This window comes from Macrosteles quadrilineatus, unplaced genomic scaffold (genome assembly GCF_028750875.1).
Source record: "Macrosteles quadrilineatus isolate MER2022 unplaced genomic scaffold, UCM_ALF_1.0 Scaffold_4__1_contigs__length_99947679, whole genome shotgun sequence".
Taxonomy (NCBI): Eukaryota; Metazoa; Arthropoda; class Insecta; order Hemiptera; family Cicadellidae; genus Macrosteles; species Macrosteles quadrilineatus.
This window is the reverse complement of record NW_026542597.1, coordinates 88,874,288-88,894,078: the sequence shown is the minus strand read 5'-3', so window position 1 is coordinate 88,894,078 and position 19,791 is coordinate 88,874,288. Positions and strand designations below refer to the sequence as shown.

The 19,791-nt window shown below is 33.8% G+C and overlaps 1 protein-coding gene across 1 annotated transcript; it reads right to left on the bottom strand.

The window, feature by feature from the left end:
* Nucleotides 1-3,542: 3,542 nt before the first annotated feature.
* LOC128993125 (uncharacterized) lies at nucleotides 3,543-17,297 on the bottom strand. Its single transcript, XM_054416884.1, has 6 exons — nucleotides 17,082-17,297; nucleotides 7,720-7,826; nucleotides 6,991-7,205; nucleotides 5,242-6,162; nucleotides 4,528-4,645; nucleotides 3,543-3,746 (listed from the first exon to the last, which is right to left on the bottom strand). Exons 1-6 carry the CDS (start codon nucleotides 17,122-17,124, stop codon nucleotides 3,558-3,560), a joined length of 1,593 nt encoding a protein of 530 aa, XP_054272859.1. The 5' UTR covers nucleotides 17,125-17,297; the 3' UTR covers nucleotides 3,543-3,557.
* Between the last annotated feature and the right edge of the window lie 2,494 nt (nucleotides 17,298-19,791).

Sequence of the window (19,791 nt, the reverse complement as noted above, 5' to 3'; positions counted from 1 at the left end):
TTTACCTCATAGAAGAGTTAGAGCGGAGCCTTGAGTTAAATTTTAATTTTAAAATTACAAATAGGTTTTTAAAATCATACACATTCCTTATTGCATGCTTAAAGTTGTGATACCAGCTTTTTATAGAAAACCTAACAGTATTAGTCTTCAGCTAGTGAATGTAATTAAGCATTGACGTATGTTGTGAAACCTTCCGCCCATTAATATAACTTATTTTATATTATCAATTTTATTGTTTGTAAATTACTATTTTATCTATTCTCAGTGTATTTTTGTAGTACCCATAGCGGTATGTCAATATTTTTTTGTAAAAAAAACAGTTTGACTTCATTTAAAGAGGCTTTTTTTATTTCGGGAAGTATGAAATAACCACGAAAATTGGGTTGCTTAGCTATTATCTTTAAATTTAAACACAACCACAAAGTACCGGGGAAACTTGTTTATGGGACCGTCTGTTGTTTCAGCTCTGAGTGCGAGTTGTAGTACATGCACCTCTTAAATTTAATGATTCTAGTTAATGCTAAATTACCAAACCGTTTATGTTGACTCATTTATTTACTACCCCTTAAAATAAAGACAGGTGGCGTCGTCCTGTAATCCAGCTACTAGGAGGTCACGAATTGTGGATATTTATAGGAATGCACTGTGGATGAGGTGCTCCCTGGTGTGGATTAACGTCTGCACTAGTGAGTACTACGACTATCCGCAGTACTATCCTGATAATTAGACCAATTTGTTACAAGGAAAAATTGTGGTTCAGATTCCACTATAAACTGTAGGTCCCTTAGTTGCCATTAGCTATGGGCTATTAATTAACAGCTGTGTCTAAGGAACATGTCGGCGTTGGTCACTAACAAGACAACAAGATCGCGCCACTCATCCTACACTCATTCTTCACTCATTTTTGGGTTAAAATACAGGGATTTCATCAAATAATTGTAGGTTTAAATTGTCTGAATATCCTCTACCACTAAACTTTTTAGGCAATGTCAGATTTTAATTACAAAATGTTAGTTAAAAATACAAACAAATCTTCTTAGTATCAGTACTTCTACTAATTGGTATCATAAAATCTGTTTAACATACTATTTAGTTACTTAGAAGCCTTTGAAGGTCGTGTATAAAAATATTTGTTATCATTGTGTTGTGCAGATGTAAAATATAAAACCTCTACACTAATTAAGTGATAAGAATATTTTGTAAATATATATCATTGTTAAATTATTAATAAACTTGAATATTGACATTTTGAATGTTTCGTCTGAGGTAAGCCCCTTACTTATTTCTTGGAGGCAAAAAAGCCATTTTCAAGAAAAATACATCTTGACAAAACATAAACACATTTTAGGGTACTCGATTTCACCTCAGTTGTGAATTTAAAAAATGAATCTTGAACATGTGCCGGAAAAAATCAACTTTTGGAAAGCAATGAAAATTCCTGTCATTCCCAATAGAAACTAAAAATTGTGTAACAGCTGATGTAAAAAATCACCATCTTTAAAGCTCTTTTTTCATCAGCTGATTTATTCATCTAAATTTACTTCCAGTTTCCCTTAATTTATTATTTGTGACCATAGCGACAAGATCTAGTGCAAGCCACCCAGTCTTGAACTAGCCTAATAATGTTAAGAGTGAAAATTTAAAAACGTACGTTTTCAGGAAAAGCACTTTGCAAATTTTTTTCCCCTTTTTTCAAAACTTTTATTATTTTTTTTATTTCATTAACATTTGAAGTTTCATAAAATGTCCATGGTGACGCAATATCTTTGGTAGTTTTTTTTTTAAAGAGCATCTTTAGTGGAAAAACACAAAATCCTGTCACGACCATAACGGACGTTTAAATGAATATTAAAAATAGTTAATATTATTTTTATAACTATGTTTTGCTATAAACTAATTTACTTTTATGACCATTATACAATAAAAAGGTCACTGAGCTTTTGGTATATTTGGTCTTTCTAGAAAAAAATCAAAAAACTCAAAAAATTGAAAAAAAAGCCGATAAAATCTTTTTAAGTTTGTATAACTCCGAAAAAACTTACCTGAGACCCGAAAAATCGTTATGTTTGTATAGAGGTGTGCTTCTTTTGTGTATAAAACATTGAAATATAACGATATTTTAATTTTTGAAATTTGTATGATAGAAATCATAAACGTGATGGTCAGGGACAAGCGGTACGGTCGTGAATTGTCTGGAATAATCTAAATCTTTCTAAACAATCCTTCAATTATACTGTTAGTTATAATAAAACTATGTGTTTCAATTGAACTAAACTGTTCAATTTGCAATTATATTAAAGTTATTGTCACGACCAAACACACTATAATCCATAAGCCTGGATTGGTCGTGAAAAAACCCGCGATGGTCGTGAAACTTTGGTCGTGAAATTATGTGTTATTTGGCTCTGTTCTGGCGGTAGCCCTGCACCTCATGTTCGAGGATACAAAGTGGACTTCTAGGTTAATCTAGCAATTGAAATATCTTATAAACAAAAATTAACACCATGTCTACTTCATCGAATGACTATGTACGGTCATGGACACACCAAAATTACAAAAAACACAATCTTTCCTTTATTAATCTTGTAATTCCTCCTTTCAACTCGAAACGACTGGCACTATAATCCTGACTTACACCCCGAACTAGTCTCTAAAACAAACTGACTCCATCGACACCAGGCTTGCCACTGTCGTGCTCCAAAGTTAAAAATTTTTCCCAAATGGTCGTGACGCCAAATCGAGGGACAGACTTATTTTGTCATGGTAGTCTGTTTGCAATGACAATAAAATTGTAATATGCTCCTTTTTTGTAAGTTTAATAACCATTGATGACATAAAAATATGGCTTTATATATTTCGGCATGAATAATTAGTCTAAAAACAGCGTGAAAGTTGGAAAATGTACCCTAGGGACACGTCATGGTCGTGAATTTTGAGACTTTAAAAATACGGAAAAAATACCTAGAACCTATTTAAACCCAAATAAATGTGTGTAACATGTTGCCCCCGTCCCAAAAAATATTAAAACACATAATAATAAACTACAAATCCAGTATCTACAAAATAAAAGGCCAGGGACATGGAAACGTACGTTTTTAAATTTTCACTCTTAAATTTATATTAATCCGTCCAAGACACTTAAAAAAAAAAAATATTCCTCTAGGTCCTAGCCCAGAATTGATCTAGGTGTTGCGGCAATATCATTTGTATAAATTCCATTGCTGGGCAAGATTTGAACCTTTGGTATCTTTGTTAAACAAAGTTCCACACTTTACCACAAGACCAGCTTGACACTGTTTTATATTTTTTTGTCCTAGGACGCTAGGCACGAGCCCGGGATGGTTTTGCACATTACTTCAGGCTAGACCTAGGGGTTGCGGCATTATCACTTAGATAAAATCCATTGGTGATTTGGCGGGATTGTAACCCTGGACCTCTTGGACCGAAGTCCCGCGCTCTAACCACTAGACCAGCTCGCTCCCTTCCCAAGACACTAACACTGAGCTATGTACTAATTCAACCCTAACTAGAAATAAACAGACGTGAGTTGTATAATTTTAATACAAACTCTTGACACAAGAGGTTCTGCTCCAGTTACGAGTGGTAGGCTTGCTGCGGATGTCTTCTTTGAACTGCTGCACTCTGCGTAATGTCTGCCGCAGCTGCACTGACGTAGTGCTTCGGTACGCTTCCAGACTAGCGCCTCTCCCATACTCTGCCCTAGATTTCTCCCCCAGTTCCTTCACCTATGGATAACAATACAATATTGATATAATTAGTTGTCTACAAAGTGGCTTCACTTTAACTAATTTTCAACTCACTCAAACTTATTTATATTATTAAATTAATCTCAAAGAAATTTATTGATTTATTTTGTTCACCTAAATGAACTTACAAAACTGCTTATTTCACAACAATTGACTTAGTGTGTAATATGTCCTGAATGACAAATGAATTAACAAAATTTAGATAGGAAATTTATCTGAATTCAATTTCAATCCACAGGAAATGTTCTGTATGTAGATTATCAATTCGAGAATGTACATGTAATTAAACAATTAAACATTAGCTAGACCTAAAGAATATTTGGATAAATATTATTGATCGAAAACTGCTTGTTAATACAATAGCAAGATATAATAATAATGGATATCACAAAAAGATAAGGGGGATACAAATAAATTACTGTTCTCAAATTTAGGGAGGTGCTTCATCATTAAGTCCACAGTTGTTCCACCCTATAAATCAATTTTACAATGTGTCCCTATCATTTGAATCTTGCTTTATGATTTATGAGACTAATCAAGTTGAATTATGAACCAGCAGAAGTTACGCTGTGAAGATATGTACCGGTAATGTGTTGTTAACTTTGAACAAAATATAGTTTCAGAGTGAAGCTGAAACCAACGTAAAAACACTTGCTTTTACAACACTAGATCATCCTGAATAATTTATACAAAAACCTAATTTTTTAGAAATGATCCAACAAATTAACATTAGTATTCTTAATTGATTTAAAAACCCAACCTCATTAATCCTTGCTATTATTTTTCTGATCTCCTCCTCTTTAGTTTCCAGATACGCCTCCAGTCGTTGCAGTTCTTCTTTTGAAGACTCAGGATCTGATAGTAACCTGTCATACTTGCTGAAACATTCGATCACAAATTATTATTTGAATCCTAATCCTAGCATATGGTGGTATTTAAACATCAACAGACCGTTTGTCACCAGACAGATTAAGTACAAGCTCATATCGTAAGATGTTATTATTCAGTTTTGAGTTTAGGTTACCAAGAAGGTGTTTATTTGTGTTTTGAATCGGTTTGTGGTAGATATCCTTTGAGGGACTGTAGTTGTGGGCTTCTGGGATCGATATTAAACTATAGGTTTATTTCCTAGGGTTTCGAAAACAACCAAATTCCCCAGTAGGGACTGCGGATTGATGGCTATAGCCCAAACCTTTAGAGCAAAATGCAAAATGTAAAGGAAGTAAATTGAGAAAGTTTCTACGAGCACTGAAAACCTAAATTTTACCTGAGACCTGAAAATGGGGAGGTTCCCTATTAATCTGCCTAGCTCTCTGTCAGCTGTTGACTTTTTTTGTTCTATTCATAAAACACAACAAGCTTTGTTTCTTGTGTTGTAGATTACTACACTAAGGTTTAGTAATCATATCAATGTTGAACAGGCTAACTGCAATCACTCCTCCAAACAATACAGTAACTGAGAACATTCACTCACTTGTTTAAATCTTCAAACTCCTGGGTGAACGCGATGAGGGCTTTCCTCAGCTCACCAGTGTACGACTCTCCTTGATCCACTGGGTCAGTCGGTCCCTCCGTCGCGTCTTCCCCCAGGAAGATCTGCTGCAGCACTTTCTTGTAGCTGAGAGTTCCCTGGGGAACACAAGAACATCTGGGTCGACAAAAGTTCGGATCCAAGTTAGCCTGGACGCAATCCGGATGGTCTTCCCACCTAGCGCCATCTTCCGTTTCCCGACTCGTCTCCGGAATATCATAAAGACCGTCATGCATCAAAGCCGGACACTGATGCGGCTTTTTACTTTTCGTCGAAAACTTGGACAAAACTGTCAACGGCCGTTCGCTATCCTTATCGCTCTCTTTGCATAGATTTTGGATCTCAATAGTTTGCGGGATGTTGTTTTTGATCAGTGACAACGCCTCTTGAATATTTACCCAGAGGTTGTGACTCTTGTTCGTTGACTGACCGATGACGAAAGGAAGATAAGTGTGTTGATAATGGCCGTTTAGAAACCTGTCCACCTCTTTAGATTTGGAAGAGTGGGTCGGAAGAGTGTAATGGAACTGGTTCGGGTGTTCCAGTTCGTTTCCGTAATCACTCATATCGTTGTATTCTGATTTGTAACTTTGGTGAACATCGTTCTTCAGTGTAACTGGTTTGTTTAGATTTTTTTCTTCTGATACTTTTTTTGTTATATTTTGATCTTTTCCCACATCAGCAATTTTTGATGGTTTGTTCAATGATGTGCTTTGTTTTTCACCTTGTGTTTCTGAAGGGAGATCAGAAGTTTTAGCTACAAATTCAATTGCATCTGGAATCGCATGGAGGATGGTAAAGTCTTCCTTTTTGCTAACCTCTACATCGTTAACATTCAAAGTTTTATGACTGTTTATGTTGTCCCTTGGATTATGATAAGAATGTTTTAGGTTCTTGTTTTTCAATAGACCATTTTGACTGTCCTTATAGGTCTTAACATTATTCTTCTGAGTTTCATAACTTTTATTCCTGTAAGAAGACAGATTTTTGCTCGGTTTCAAATTTTCCTCATCAATTTGTTTATTTGCAAATTTTCTTTTCAAACTTGGGTTTTTTATTGGTTTTACACTGTTAATTTTCTGTTTATTCTTTCTTTTTGTACTTAGTCTACTCGATTTCTCTATTGGTACTGAATCCCCCTCACTGAAATTCATGTCTAAATCATTTGTGATTTTGTATTTGATTTTTGATTTTCTCGACATAGCTACACTACTTGCTTTGCTCAAAATTTTATTGACACTAGATTGTTTTCTTGATACAATTTTACTCATTGACTTTGAGCCAATAGTTGAATCGGATTTTAGTTTCTTCATCTTGTCCCCACATCCATAGATATTCATTAATTCTTTCATTTTATTGTCCGTATGCGTAATTTCTTGCTTGGCCGATTTTCTTTTTCCTGTTTCTACTTTCTTTTCTTTTAGTTTTAACTGTTTTGGTTTTTTGTCCCTCTTCATTTCTTTTGGTTTTGCGTTTTCGTTTGTATTGATGTTTTGGTAAATGACTCGAGGCGTTACATTGGGACTGTAATTTATTCCTAGATCTTGACTAAAAATGTTCAGTATCTCTTCCGGCGACGGTTCAACATGTTTTGGGGATGAAGACATCTGTTGAGGGGATTGAGAGAATTGTTGATTCGCCGATTGAATCCGTGGAGAAAACTTTTCAGTTTTCGTATTTAAAACTCTTTGCATCTCTTCAAATGTGCTTTTAACCGGATCTTGTAGAAAACAACGATCAATAGACTCCTTCGACATTTTGGTATCAGTGAAGGGAAGAGCATCGTAAAACTGTTGGTTTTCATCTTGATTCAAGTGACTCCTTGGCGTGTACATATTTTTAACTTCTTTTGATTTACGAGAATTTGAAGTTTCAAGGTGTTTTTCCGGATCCTCATTTTTTGGGTCCTATAAATTACAAATTAAGCAATAATTTTTTATGAATGGCATTGTTTAACATCATAATGATGACTACAACAATGTTAACATTGGAATTTTAATTTACTGTATTTTTCTTTTTGGGTGTAAATAATTTTGGAAATACTAAAACAACTTTGTAAGTCATTAACTAATAGATACAGAAGATTTTAAAATCGTAAACACATAAACAACAAATTAGTATTCAATTAATAATTGTTGTTCCTATAATTTTGTCTTTAAATCACAAACTTTTGGCTATCGGTTTAACAGATTTAGGCAAACACACCACATACCATTCACATACTTGCTAAACTGATTTTTTCTTGGAATTTAAAAGAAAGATAAACAAATCAATAGTTTAATAATTTCAGTTCTCTGTAAAATTGTAGAGGCTATTTAACACAGTATTTTATTCCTATATTACATATTATGGGTACATATTATGGATATTATGGGTACATATTATGGGTATTATGGGTACATATTATGGGTATTGTCTTACATGGAGGGAGACTATGGGGTCATCGATGACGTAGGGTTGGTCGATTCCCAAATCAAGATCTTTAGTGTTGAATAACGCCAGGGCATTCTGAATTGATCGCTCAATGTCTGCAACAAAAAATAATCAATGAATATCATTTATATACCTATCCATCAGTTCTTAGCATAAATACAAGGGGGAGCCCTAAATTTGAAAATTAACTTTTTAAGATTCTAGACAATTTAACTGATTGAAATAAAACATCTTAAATTAATTTAAAGTTCACGGTACTCACTCGTAAACAAAAAAGAAGCAAGAATACCCAAATATTGAAAACCCCATCACAAGACTAAAAGTGCAAGTAACCAGTGAAAAGGTGTAAGTGTATCTAATACTTTAGGTAGACTCACAATGGAAAAGTGCTCTATTGTTAGCAAAGAAGGGGAGATTTTGCTTTTGTAGTTCAAAACTTTTCCTTTTCACTTACTGAACTGAAGGTGTAAGTAATATTGGCAGTTTCGGTGTACAAGGAATGGATAAAATGCAGCGAATAATTTGTAAACTTGTACCACAAAAGTTATGATAGTCAAAGCTTTTTTTTTGCCTAGGACGCTAGGCACAAGCCTGGGATTGTTTTTCACATTACTTCTGCACTATCACTTAGATAAAATCCATTGGTGATTTGGCAGGATTAGAACCCGGGAACCGAAGTCCCACGTTCTAACCACTAGACCAGTTCGTTCCCTGATATGTTGAAATTGCTAGTAGTGCTGATGAATATGTACAAAATTGTGTTACAAAATATTTAGACACTTTTTAAACTATAAAAAGGTTATTCAATAAATGAAAATTGTTATATATTATGTAACAGTACAAATTTCTTGAGTAAGATTGCATTTTAAAAACTTAGATTAACAGAATAATAAGCGAGAAATTTAGTTATGTCTATCATCAATGCCCTTTTCCTTCTTATTAATTAACTAGCAGAGTACCCGTCCTTCGTACGGGGTTGGCATATAAGTTTAAATTGCATATTGCAGTTACAGTAAACTCAAGCTTTGCGTTTGCAATGGGGGAGGACAAAGTTTGATAAAACTTGCTTCTTTAAATTGACGGTATACTATGGTATTACACATCTACCATAGCCATAATGTTCTACTTCTTCAACTAAACAATAAAGAAAAAAAAGTATTACAAATTAATAAGTAACTAACTGTAAACAATCCTACTTTGACAGTTCTCATTGCGTATCACAGTTGTTTGTTGCTGCTTAGTTCAAATTAGCTGTTTTCATAAATGCAAAAGAAAATATAGTGCTGCACCCTGTTGGTAAATCGTATAACTTTTTAATGCTTTTGTATATCATAGAACCAACTTTTTAGTTGAAACAGCTGACTAAATTCTTTAATTCCCTTTAAATATGAATACTCATAAGGTTAACATGGGGAACTACAGAGCCACTGGGGCGGAGCCCGAAGGGATTTTTGAGATAAGAATATGCCTATATGTTAATCGGGAATGTGAGCTATCATCATGCCAAATTTCAGCCCAATCCATCCAGTGGTTTATGCGTGATTGACCTTCAAACAAACAAACAAACAAACAAACACACAAACTTTCACATTTATAATATTAGTAAGATTATTTTACTGACTGAATACTGAACTGTATTTAGTTTATTATTATGGTTTATATTTTTTGTCAATCAATTTAATTATTTTAAAGATCCCATGTACAGTGTGCACTGTTGATGCTTCTGGTAGTATTAAAATCATCTTTGCAGACGTATAGACTAATTATCCAAAGAAGAAACGTTAGTTTTCTCTACGCTTTAATATCATTGACTTTATATCTATAAAGAAGATAGTGTAGATATAACGTCAATGATATTATGAAGCAGTATCTCAGAATTTAACAAGTGTATAAATAAATTTGAAATTAGCATTTGTGGTGAGCTTTAGATTTTTTTGTATATAGTATTTGCTAATTATTTCTCTTTAAAATGAATTTTCATATGATTTTTAATTTCTGTTGAATTACCGTACTTTACCTCTTAAGACTTTATTTTTGTTCTAAAAAAGGCATTAGAATTTGTTTATGTATTTATGTAAGTAATGATCATGTTAACCAATCTTTTGTTACATAGAATCAAATCAATTGCCTAATGAATGAATAATTACATCTCTGCTTGTAATCAAACAGCAACCTCCATATTTGAAGGCAAACACTATAATTAAATTAATAATTACAACCTCTGTTCACACATATCACAAGCATCAAAAAACTGCAATGCTATCGAATAACAACCCCTTAATCACCCAACCACAAAACAGCTAATCAAGATCAAAAGGGGTACAAATTTCAAAATTAGTCACAATTAGGCTCAAGAGTGTGAACAACCCCAATGTTTTGATTGCGGGGGGGGGGTGACCGCAATTGGAACAGCGGTGCTGGACCGGATACAGATCCGTACTCGCGATATCCGGTGCGCCGTTGGGAGACAGGGTGGTTGCCATGGCAACGGACAGGTAGGAGCAACAATTTATGACCCCAAGATAACGCGGGGTCGCCCCTAAGCAGATTGGGAACGAATTTCCATTCTTTCCCGAATGAAAACACCTCGGGAATGTTTTCGTCTTTGAATTGTAAATTTTCGGTTCCTCGGAAAACACGGGTAAAACTTGCAACCACAAAGACTTTGTTTTGACAAAAGTCGTAGGATGTTACTGTAGGACTAGGATTTGGACAGTTGCCAAAAATAAAAACCTTTTTTAATGTATTGTGGCGATTAATGTAGTTGAAAACGTACTAATAAAATCGTTGATTTTTCTAAGTTGTTTTAGATTACGTTTTGGTAGAAAATTCGTTCAATGAGATCATGACAAAACGAGTAAATAAAAATGAGCAATTGTAAATGTTTAAAACATGTTTTAAACTATAAAACGTGTTGGCCTGTTTCTTTATTTTCCCATGCCGAGTCTGTATTGAAATTGCAATCTTATTACGTGGTTAACAAAAGAAAAAAACATTTCAGCTATAATTTGAACAATGAACTTAAACCGATGTAAAAAACTCCCTCCAAAACAGTGTTCTTGCATTTTAACAGATTAATTTCAGCAGTGAACGAAGCATGGTAATAAACTATTTAACTTACAGTTCGGTTGTGCAAAGCTAACATAAGGAATAGTATATTTAAATAAACAATTGTCCAATTATTTCACCACTTTTAAGTAACAAATCTTAAATAGTTCCAAGCAATGATCTTAAACATATTTCTTGTCCATAAAATTAATTACTTACAAAATAGTAAAACTGTTAAATACAGTACTAGCAGAGTATCCGTCTTTCGTACTGGGTTGGCATAGGCCTATAAGTATAAAAGGCTTATTGCAGTTATGGGAGAGGACACGATTTAAGAAAATTTGGTTCTTTTAATTCATACGCTATGCTATGGTATTCCAAATCTACCATAGCCATAATGTTCTACCACTGCACCTAAACCATGGAAAAAAGTAAAGTTCTCATTGTGTACCACAGCATTTGTTGCTGGTTGGTTCAAATTAGCGGTTGTCATAAATGTAGTAAATGGTATCAGCAATCTGACACATACTTTCTCCCATAAGCTCACCATCAACATTTATCATGAGTAAGCGGTGGGATCATCTATGTTACACCCGCCACAGCAAACCTGCAGACTAAGCGAATTGCCATTTGTCTGGTAGATTTCCACTCAAAGATTGTAACATTAATTTCCTATAACATAAATTTGAACGAGGACTTATGTTTGATTCTACAGAGAAGGTAACAAGGTGTGTTTTTATTAACACTGTATGTTAATTAGTTTAGTATGAAATAAAGAAATTTGTAATATTCAATCAAAATATATCCATAAGCAAGAAAACTACAACAGTTTTATTATTATCCATTAACATAACGTGGGAATTATATTTACACTTTTAGGAATTTTCTCCGTCACCATCAGGCATACAACAATGCTTCCGTATACTAAACTATTTGTTTTTAAGCTCTACGGTTCAGAATTAAATTGAGAATTTTATGTTTTTAAGATCAAACATGAAAAAACAATTTGTACCCCATAAACCCTACCATAAGCCCCCGTTCCCATTGCCCGATCATGCCGGTTTGCGAACTAGTTTGAATAAACGTAGGTTTACACGTTTGTGACAAATTTCATCAAAATCGGATCATTTTTGCTCGAGTTATCAACGGTGTACGGCCAACGGGCCGTGAATTTGAACGATTGGTATTTTTGACGTCTGGGGACCTCAAAACGAAAAAGTAAATCGGTCCCGAGCCCAGATCTTACCATGAGGCCTATTGTAATAGCTTATTTCCTGTGGAAAATTCCCTAAAAGCATTGACTTTATATCTACACGTGTAGATATAAAGTCCGGGGAGCACAACAGTTCGCCTAATCACCGCTAGATGCCACCACCCAAAGTGCGGCGAGTTCGTCTATTCACCGCTAGATGTCAGTGAAACAAAATACATCTTAATCCATTTAAGTTTAATTGTTTATTAATAATATTAAGGTACAAAAACAAATCAAACTTTACCTAAAAGAAAGACTACCATTTATTAATTGTGAAAAAAGGACAATATTGCGTTTTAAAGCCGCGGTAGTTTAGTATGAGTCCTCTGTGTCAGTTGATACTCGCAGGGAGTTTTGAGTAGTTGGAATATGACTAGCTACTATCCTTACAGACTCCTTAATTGAAGGCTTCTCTGTAGGATTTGATCAATTTATATCTTTATTTGAAAAGCCGAGAGTTGTGTCTCTTACCTGAGACCTGCGATTGGCTTATAATTTACATCTACTAGTGTTCTAGTAGTAGATAAATTTCGTGCACCCGCACCCGTTAATTTTGAATAGTCCATACCATCCATCATAAGTGCAATCCATACGGGATACCATGTATCAAAATCGAATGGTGTTGGTCTGGATTTGGATACTGTGTATATCAATCACGTTAAATTTACCAAACTCGAGTAAAAAACTATCCCATTTTATGACATTTAGCACAAACGTGTAAACCTACTATTGCACCAGCATAATGAAAAAAGTAGATTTATTTCGCATTGTACTAAACGTAGTTTTCATCCACTTTAACCATCAAAAAGTTAATTCTGGACCCTTTAAAAAGCAAACTTTACATTTAGGGTATAAGCCATTTCCGTATATTGGTAAGACCTAGACCCCGGACCGATTTACCTTTTCGTTTTCAGGCCCCCAGAGGCCAAAAACACCATCGGATTGAAATCATGACTAAGACAAAAATGGCCCGATTTTGATTGAATTCGCTTAGCGACGAGATTGGCTTTTTAGTTCGAGACGAGACGGGTTTTTCTATTCCTCATAAGATTTCGAGACCGGATTTCCCTTCTATAACGGGAAATGCACGTTTGACATTTTAATCTGATTTTGCAACGTTTAAATACCTACTGATTTATGAAAGATGACTGGATGAATACAAAAATGACAATAATAGGCAAAAATATTTATAATATTTGATTAACAAACATCAATATCAGGATAAAAAACAAATATTAATTTGGCCTATCATATTAAAAATAACTCTTACGCGAAGGAAACATGGTGATAACAGTAAGGAGTTCGAATTTGAAAAAAAATTCTAAAACAGAAATCTTTACTAGTTAAGTACCTATTAATTAATAATTTTCAGTCTTGGGTTATTTTTAGAATCATTTTGAAATGACTTGCTTTTGAAAGTTTACAGTTAGTAAAACATGTCTCAAACTGCTTACTCTTAACAAAACTTCTCATCATTTGCGATGTAAAGTTGAAAAATATATAAAAAAGCAATAGTAAATATAAAGAGTAAATTAAATAAGAACGCCTTCGCAAAAAAACGCAACAACAGCCTGTTCCTGTATTGCACATTGCATTGACTTTCTACAGGCGTTTTTAACAGTTTTTTCATAATCTCGTCTCGAAAAAATCTCGATCAAAATAAAATCTTGTCTTCGTTATAAACGTGTGAACCTAAATTTATTCAAAGGAGTTCGCGAACTAGCGTGATCGGCTTAAGGGATAAAAATTGGGTTTTCTATTTTTTTTTATCCTAAAACATAAACTTTAGTAGTTCATTTCCAAAATATTTTGTAGAGCTTAAAAAACAAATAATTTAATATATAATTTAATTTTTAAAAAAGTACCAACATTTAATATCCCTTGTTATTCTTGTAAAGAATAAGTAAACTTGTTGTTGTTTGCTTGTTTATGAAAATATTTTGATCAAATTTTGAAAATTTATCTATTTCACACTAGACTATCAACATTTCACAAAAAATTAATTACATTCCCTGTAGCAGCAACCATACGTACTAGTTCAATTGATGTTTCTTAAATACGAAATAAATAATATGCTATCTTATAAAAATAATTTGTAGTGACACTTCAACCAGGCAAATGGAATTTCTCTTTGTCTGTAGGTTTGCTGTGGCGGGGGTATAAATTACAACTCGAACTCGCTAGTGTAAATCAGCTTTTAAGATTTACATAAGCTTTTACTGGGGACATAAAAATAAAAAAAAAATAAATCGGCCCCGGGCCTAGGTCTTACCGTGCCACCTACGGTAATAGCAACTTCCTTTTAGGACAATTCGCTAATATTTTATAAGGGAAAATCACAAAAGTTGCAATAAGCAATCCGTAATTGTTACAGCAATAGGGGGTTGCACTATTTTGTTAAGAATTATAAGGACCATAACAAATTACACTAGTTTTTTTTTTTTTATATGAATACTCATAAGGTTAACATGGGAAATGAGCCACTGGGGCAGAGCCGGAAAGGATTTTTGAGATAAGAATATGTCTATATGTTAATCGGGAATGTAAGCTATCATACCAATTTTCAACCCTGTCGGTTTAGTATTTCCCACATTTACTTGTAACAAAAACATCCATCCATCCATCCATACATCCCAACTTACTCACCTATAATATTAGTAGAATATTCCTACCAAATTTTTGTTCGTTTGGTATTTAACAAAAGAAAAAACAAATTTCACAACGCTAAATGTATCAACGATTATTTAAAAATCCCTTCACGAATGCTAAAGTTGTACGAACTGCTCTTTAATGTATTCCAAAAACACATAGGGTTGTAACGGGGGAAACGGTTAATTACAGTGCTACTGATAGAGGCGTTGAATTGATTGAAAAGTAAGCCTGGGGCACCTTGGTGGGGGGAGGCGATAAAATTATCCCCGGGGATGTCAGTTCAAAGGGGAAGATCCCTTGAGCAACCCCATGGGAAAGACATGTGAACCAACATTGAGCATGGACAGATGCCACCACTCCACACTATGTGCATTTATAGGGTACACCCTGCATTTTTAATTCCCCCCCCCATATACATAGTATATGGAGAAGGTTTTTTCCGTCGAAATTTTCGAGTTATATAGTTTTTTGTGGAAATGTCTGTTTTGGGTCCTTCTGAACCCAAAATAAGTGGTTTTCAAAGTGATGTTCTGTGTGTACCTTAAACCTACAGAGATACACACCATACCTGTGGTCTGATTTTGATTAAATTATGTATGTAGGTACTAATCCATGGTAGCTCCAGGTTTTTTCTTTTTTTTGGAAATTTTGATTTTTAATGTTGATTTTCTTATAAAACCCATAAAATAACAGAAAAATCTTATTTTAAAAACCAGCTTGAAATATTTTGATAAACATTTAGTATGTTATAAGCCTTTTAGTTCTCAACAAAATGGTACGGTTATAGTAACTCCATCCATAAAAATGCTAGTAACTCCCACCGCGAATGGGAGAAAGTATGCGTCCGGTTGCTGATACCGTTTATTTATTCGTTCAACGGAATAACCTTGAACCCACATTGTACCCACATCAAGGTACATCAATGATCAATAAGTAGCTAGTACCATTCAACGAGGGAACAAAAGTGAATAACATTCACCTTTAAACGACTAATATATGAGAACAGAAACGGTAAATATAAAGGTAAATAAATTACGTCACTGGCCTGAATGTCTTTAGCCGTATCATCTGGTTCGGACGTATTTTGACAGCCGCATTTAAATAAAGTGACGTCATTTGTTTATTTGTATAACCCATACAGTTTCTTTTCTAATATTCGTGACTCATCCTAAATGAGTGAAGACGTTGCATAGTCTATGTAAAAACAATTAAATTAGACAAACATAAAGTCTAAATATGCTTCGATTTGCCAATGTCATAGGTTTCGGATAACGAAAGTACAATGTCTCATTGTAAAGTCTAGCCTATTTTAATGCATGTTCATGTTTGAGAACTTTTGACTGCGCTGATGTGGTATAAAACATGATTTACTATGAATTTATAATCACAATGCCTTATTGTAGATCATAAAACGGTAACGTTTAGGTTACCTGTGAGTCGTATAGTTGTCAATAATTCGTTTTTCATTATTTATTTATTTTTAAACTATTCTGGCAACTCAAATTATCTCTAATTTATTATAAACCATCTAGTATTATAGCGAAAAGGTTAAGAAAGATGTGTGACACTTATTAATCAACATTGTACGAAATGTGAATAGAAAGACTATAATAACAACAGTTTAAACATTTATCCAAATTAATACTGTTCACTGTAAGTTGGTATGTACACAATTTACATTTTCCCCAACATAAGTAAACAGGAAGTTTGCCAAAAACTTGGCAACAATTTACTAAGGCCACACAGAAACAGGTTTATAATTAAAGGCCACGGCCGTACAGTGTTTTTAATTGAACCCAAGTTCGTAGGTTGCCTTTAATAGCTGGGTGCAATATGGATTCCCGTACAACAGTAGCGTTTTACCCGAATAACAGTTTGTTCGAACGAATAATGTATTAAAATGCCTATAGACTTTGATACCATTTCGTACATGTAGATACAAAAACTACTACTTGTAAAGACCCATACCGGTAATTAATTATTCAGGCATACATATTTAATATTACTTAAAAACTAGATTTCTTCCTTTGTTAAGGTTAAAGGTATATTTTAACATAGCATTTGCCAATCCAATGGGCCAGTGCGTCGAATTAATCAAGAAAAACAGGGTTCAAGTTCAAGCTACAGTACACTATGTGCTGTATGGTACAATACAAGAATTGACTGGTCAATTGTTAGTGCACTAGGAACGAACTCACGACATCGTTGCCCCGGTTCTCGGTTCCGTCGTTCGTGGTGCCATTGGCCGATCCACGAAAAGTTATAATCTTTATTTTAATTATTTATAAAATATCATTAGCCTATATGACATGGTATGTGTATTACGGTGTGTTAAATATACCAGGATTCCATAAAGTAGTACCTTAAATAAACGAAGTTGTAAAAAAGATATATTTACCAGATAAAACTTTGCTTCTTTCTGGGGACATCGGAAGATCCATCACCTCAACAGCGAATTTACTTTTCTCTACAATCCGACAAGTCCTCGAAAAACTCGATTTAAAACACGTATTTCATTTTAAGGGTTCAATAACTAGTTTATAATTTGAAAGTTTCTGGTTGAAAATGGCATAAGTTACACGATTTACTGAAAATTAACCTATTTTTAAAATTGTTAAATGAACATACTAGAAAATAATTATTGAATCAGCTGTTTTGTTTATTTTGTAGATCCTGCTAGGATTATGTTTTATCTGTATGCTATTAGTTGAGATGTTTAGTTTTGCATCGATTTTAGATTAGATTGGGTGATTAAAGATTAACATTGACTTTGGATACTGCTGGTATATTCAATTCTAAATTTATGAACGTAAGTGTGGATCATTCAATGCTTCTTTTATGTTTGGTAAATGTTCGTTGGTGTAAATTAACTATTTTATTTCATGTTTCTGGTTAAGTTTTCTGAATGTGCTTTGCTTTAGCAGGTTTTAATACCTCAAATAGCAGTTTACAAATATAATGTTCCGTGTGATCTTAATTATTTGAAACTAAGTAATTTCACAAACGACGTGGGAGTGAGCTGGCTTGGTGGTAGAGCACAGGACTTTGGAGGCCGAGGTATCGGGTTCAATTCCCACCAATCACCAATAGATTTTGTACCTGATAATGCCGTGACCTCTAGGACTAGCCTGAAGTAATGTGGAAACAGCTCTAGGTTAAAAACTAGCGTCCTAGGATGTGATATAAATTGTAATCAGACTTAAGTGTTCATTTTAACCATAGGTGACAGAACTATAAAGGAATACGTTTGAACTATAGCCTTTGGATTTGGATCTTGCATGTGAGTACAATCTATACACAAATATAGATTCGGTAATAATGTGTTATACTGCTAAAAAAGTGTAAGGTAACTCGGTGGATACAAAATCAAACCTAAAATTAAAATTTTGATTTATACTAGTATTGTGTGTAGGTCTTGTCATGTCTGTGTAAAAAAATAAACACGAATAATTGTTCAGAACATTTGATTTAGAACAATGATTTTTCTGTACTCTGAGAACCATGCATGATTGCATTGCTTTATAATTTTTTTTTTCAACGAAAGTATTTTTACAAAATCCTGCATACCATCCTCATCATAATAACTCAAACACAACCACATATCACCCTGCTTACAAAATTAAAATATCGCACACCTTATTTACTTTCTCTCTTATTGGACTTTATGCGAAAAGTTTGCGGAACTAACACATTGCGGAACATAAACAATAACAGAGACAAACATTGCCGTAGGGAGTGTATGTGTGTGTTAGTGTGTGTGACTATTGACGGGTGCGCGCGCCGTCTACCGGCGCCGTTCCGTTTGCCAGTCGTGTGCCGGTCGGCCAGCCAGCCGTAGACGTACCGCGCGGGTGCGGGTGTGTGTGCGTGCGCGTAAAGTGAAGTGTGTACACATACTGAGGAGATAAGTGAGTATTTTGGATTTTCAATTGCATTTTTGAAATTCGTTAAAAAAACTTAGATAAATAGTCTGAAACTTAGGTGTAGACTTATGTAGGTAAAGGGTGGTCGATTTGTTGTGTCATCTCTTACATTTTGTCAACAATATTTACAGATTTGAAAAATATATTTCTTACATGTTTACAATACTATACGTGTATAATCCTTTTGATACAAACATGGTGAAAATAAGAAGAAACATAATTTAAAAGAAAGGGGTAGGTGCAATGGTTCATGGGTGTCAAATTGTTCGTGTTAAACCTTACGTGACGTTCAATTTTAGTATAAAAAGACGAGAATTTTATATATTAGATTTTAAATTTGTTCAAAATTCTTCTTACATGTTGCTAGATTTAAAAATTTGTCACTGTTCTAAAAACATCACTCAAGCACAAAAACTTAAAGGCACACACATACTATCGTAATTGTTTTTATGAACCAAGAATATTTGTTTTTACCTTTGAGTAAAAAATAAATTGTAGCCTACAGCTTAAATACTGGTAGGGGTTCATATAAATCCTTATTATTATCTCTCAAACTAAGGTATTCTTCAGGGGATCCAAGTTATTTTGGTTAACATTCTATTTGTTTAAGTCTTGTCCTTTTACAGTTTATAGTTGGTTACATTTTCATTGGTTATAACCAATGTTTGTTAATTTTTTTCACAAATATTTAATGTACAATTAAAACATACAATTTTAATGCCGATGTACCTATAAAAATTACAATATTTTACTATACATAATTAGCCTATATTTATACTTTCTCTTTGTTCTTAATGAGTATTTAACTAAGGGCTTGTAGTCTTTTATAGAACCTCAAAAAACGTTTTTTACTCAAGAACCCCTTTATTTGACAAAAATAATATGTACTGACAATTTATATGAAGACCAACGTTAAAATTTTGTAGTCCAGGACTTGTATAGGTACATACATGTAATATTTTATAGTCCAGAATTTCTATTTCTACAAAAATAATATTGCGGCAACAATTAATTTAGAACCAAACCCATAATGTATGTACAGGTGAATTAACGTGCACAGCCTAAATAAATATTCTTTTACGGCAACCAACAATATTTTAAGTCCAGAATTTCTATCTATGCCAACAATTAATATTTATAGTAGCCTAAAGAATTTCTAAGAACAACAAATAATATTTATAGCTC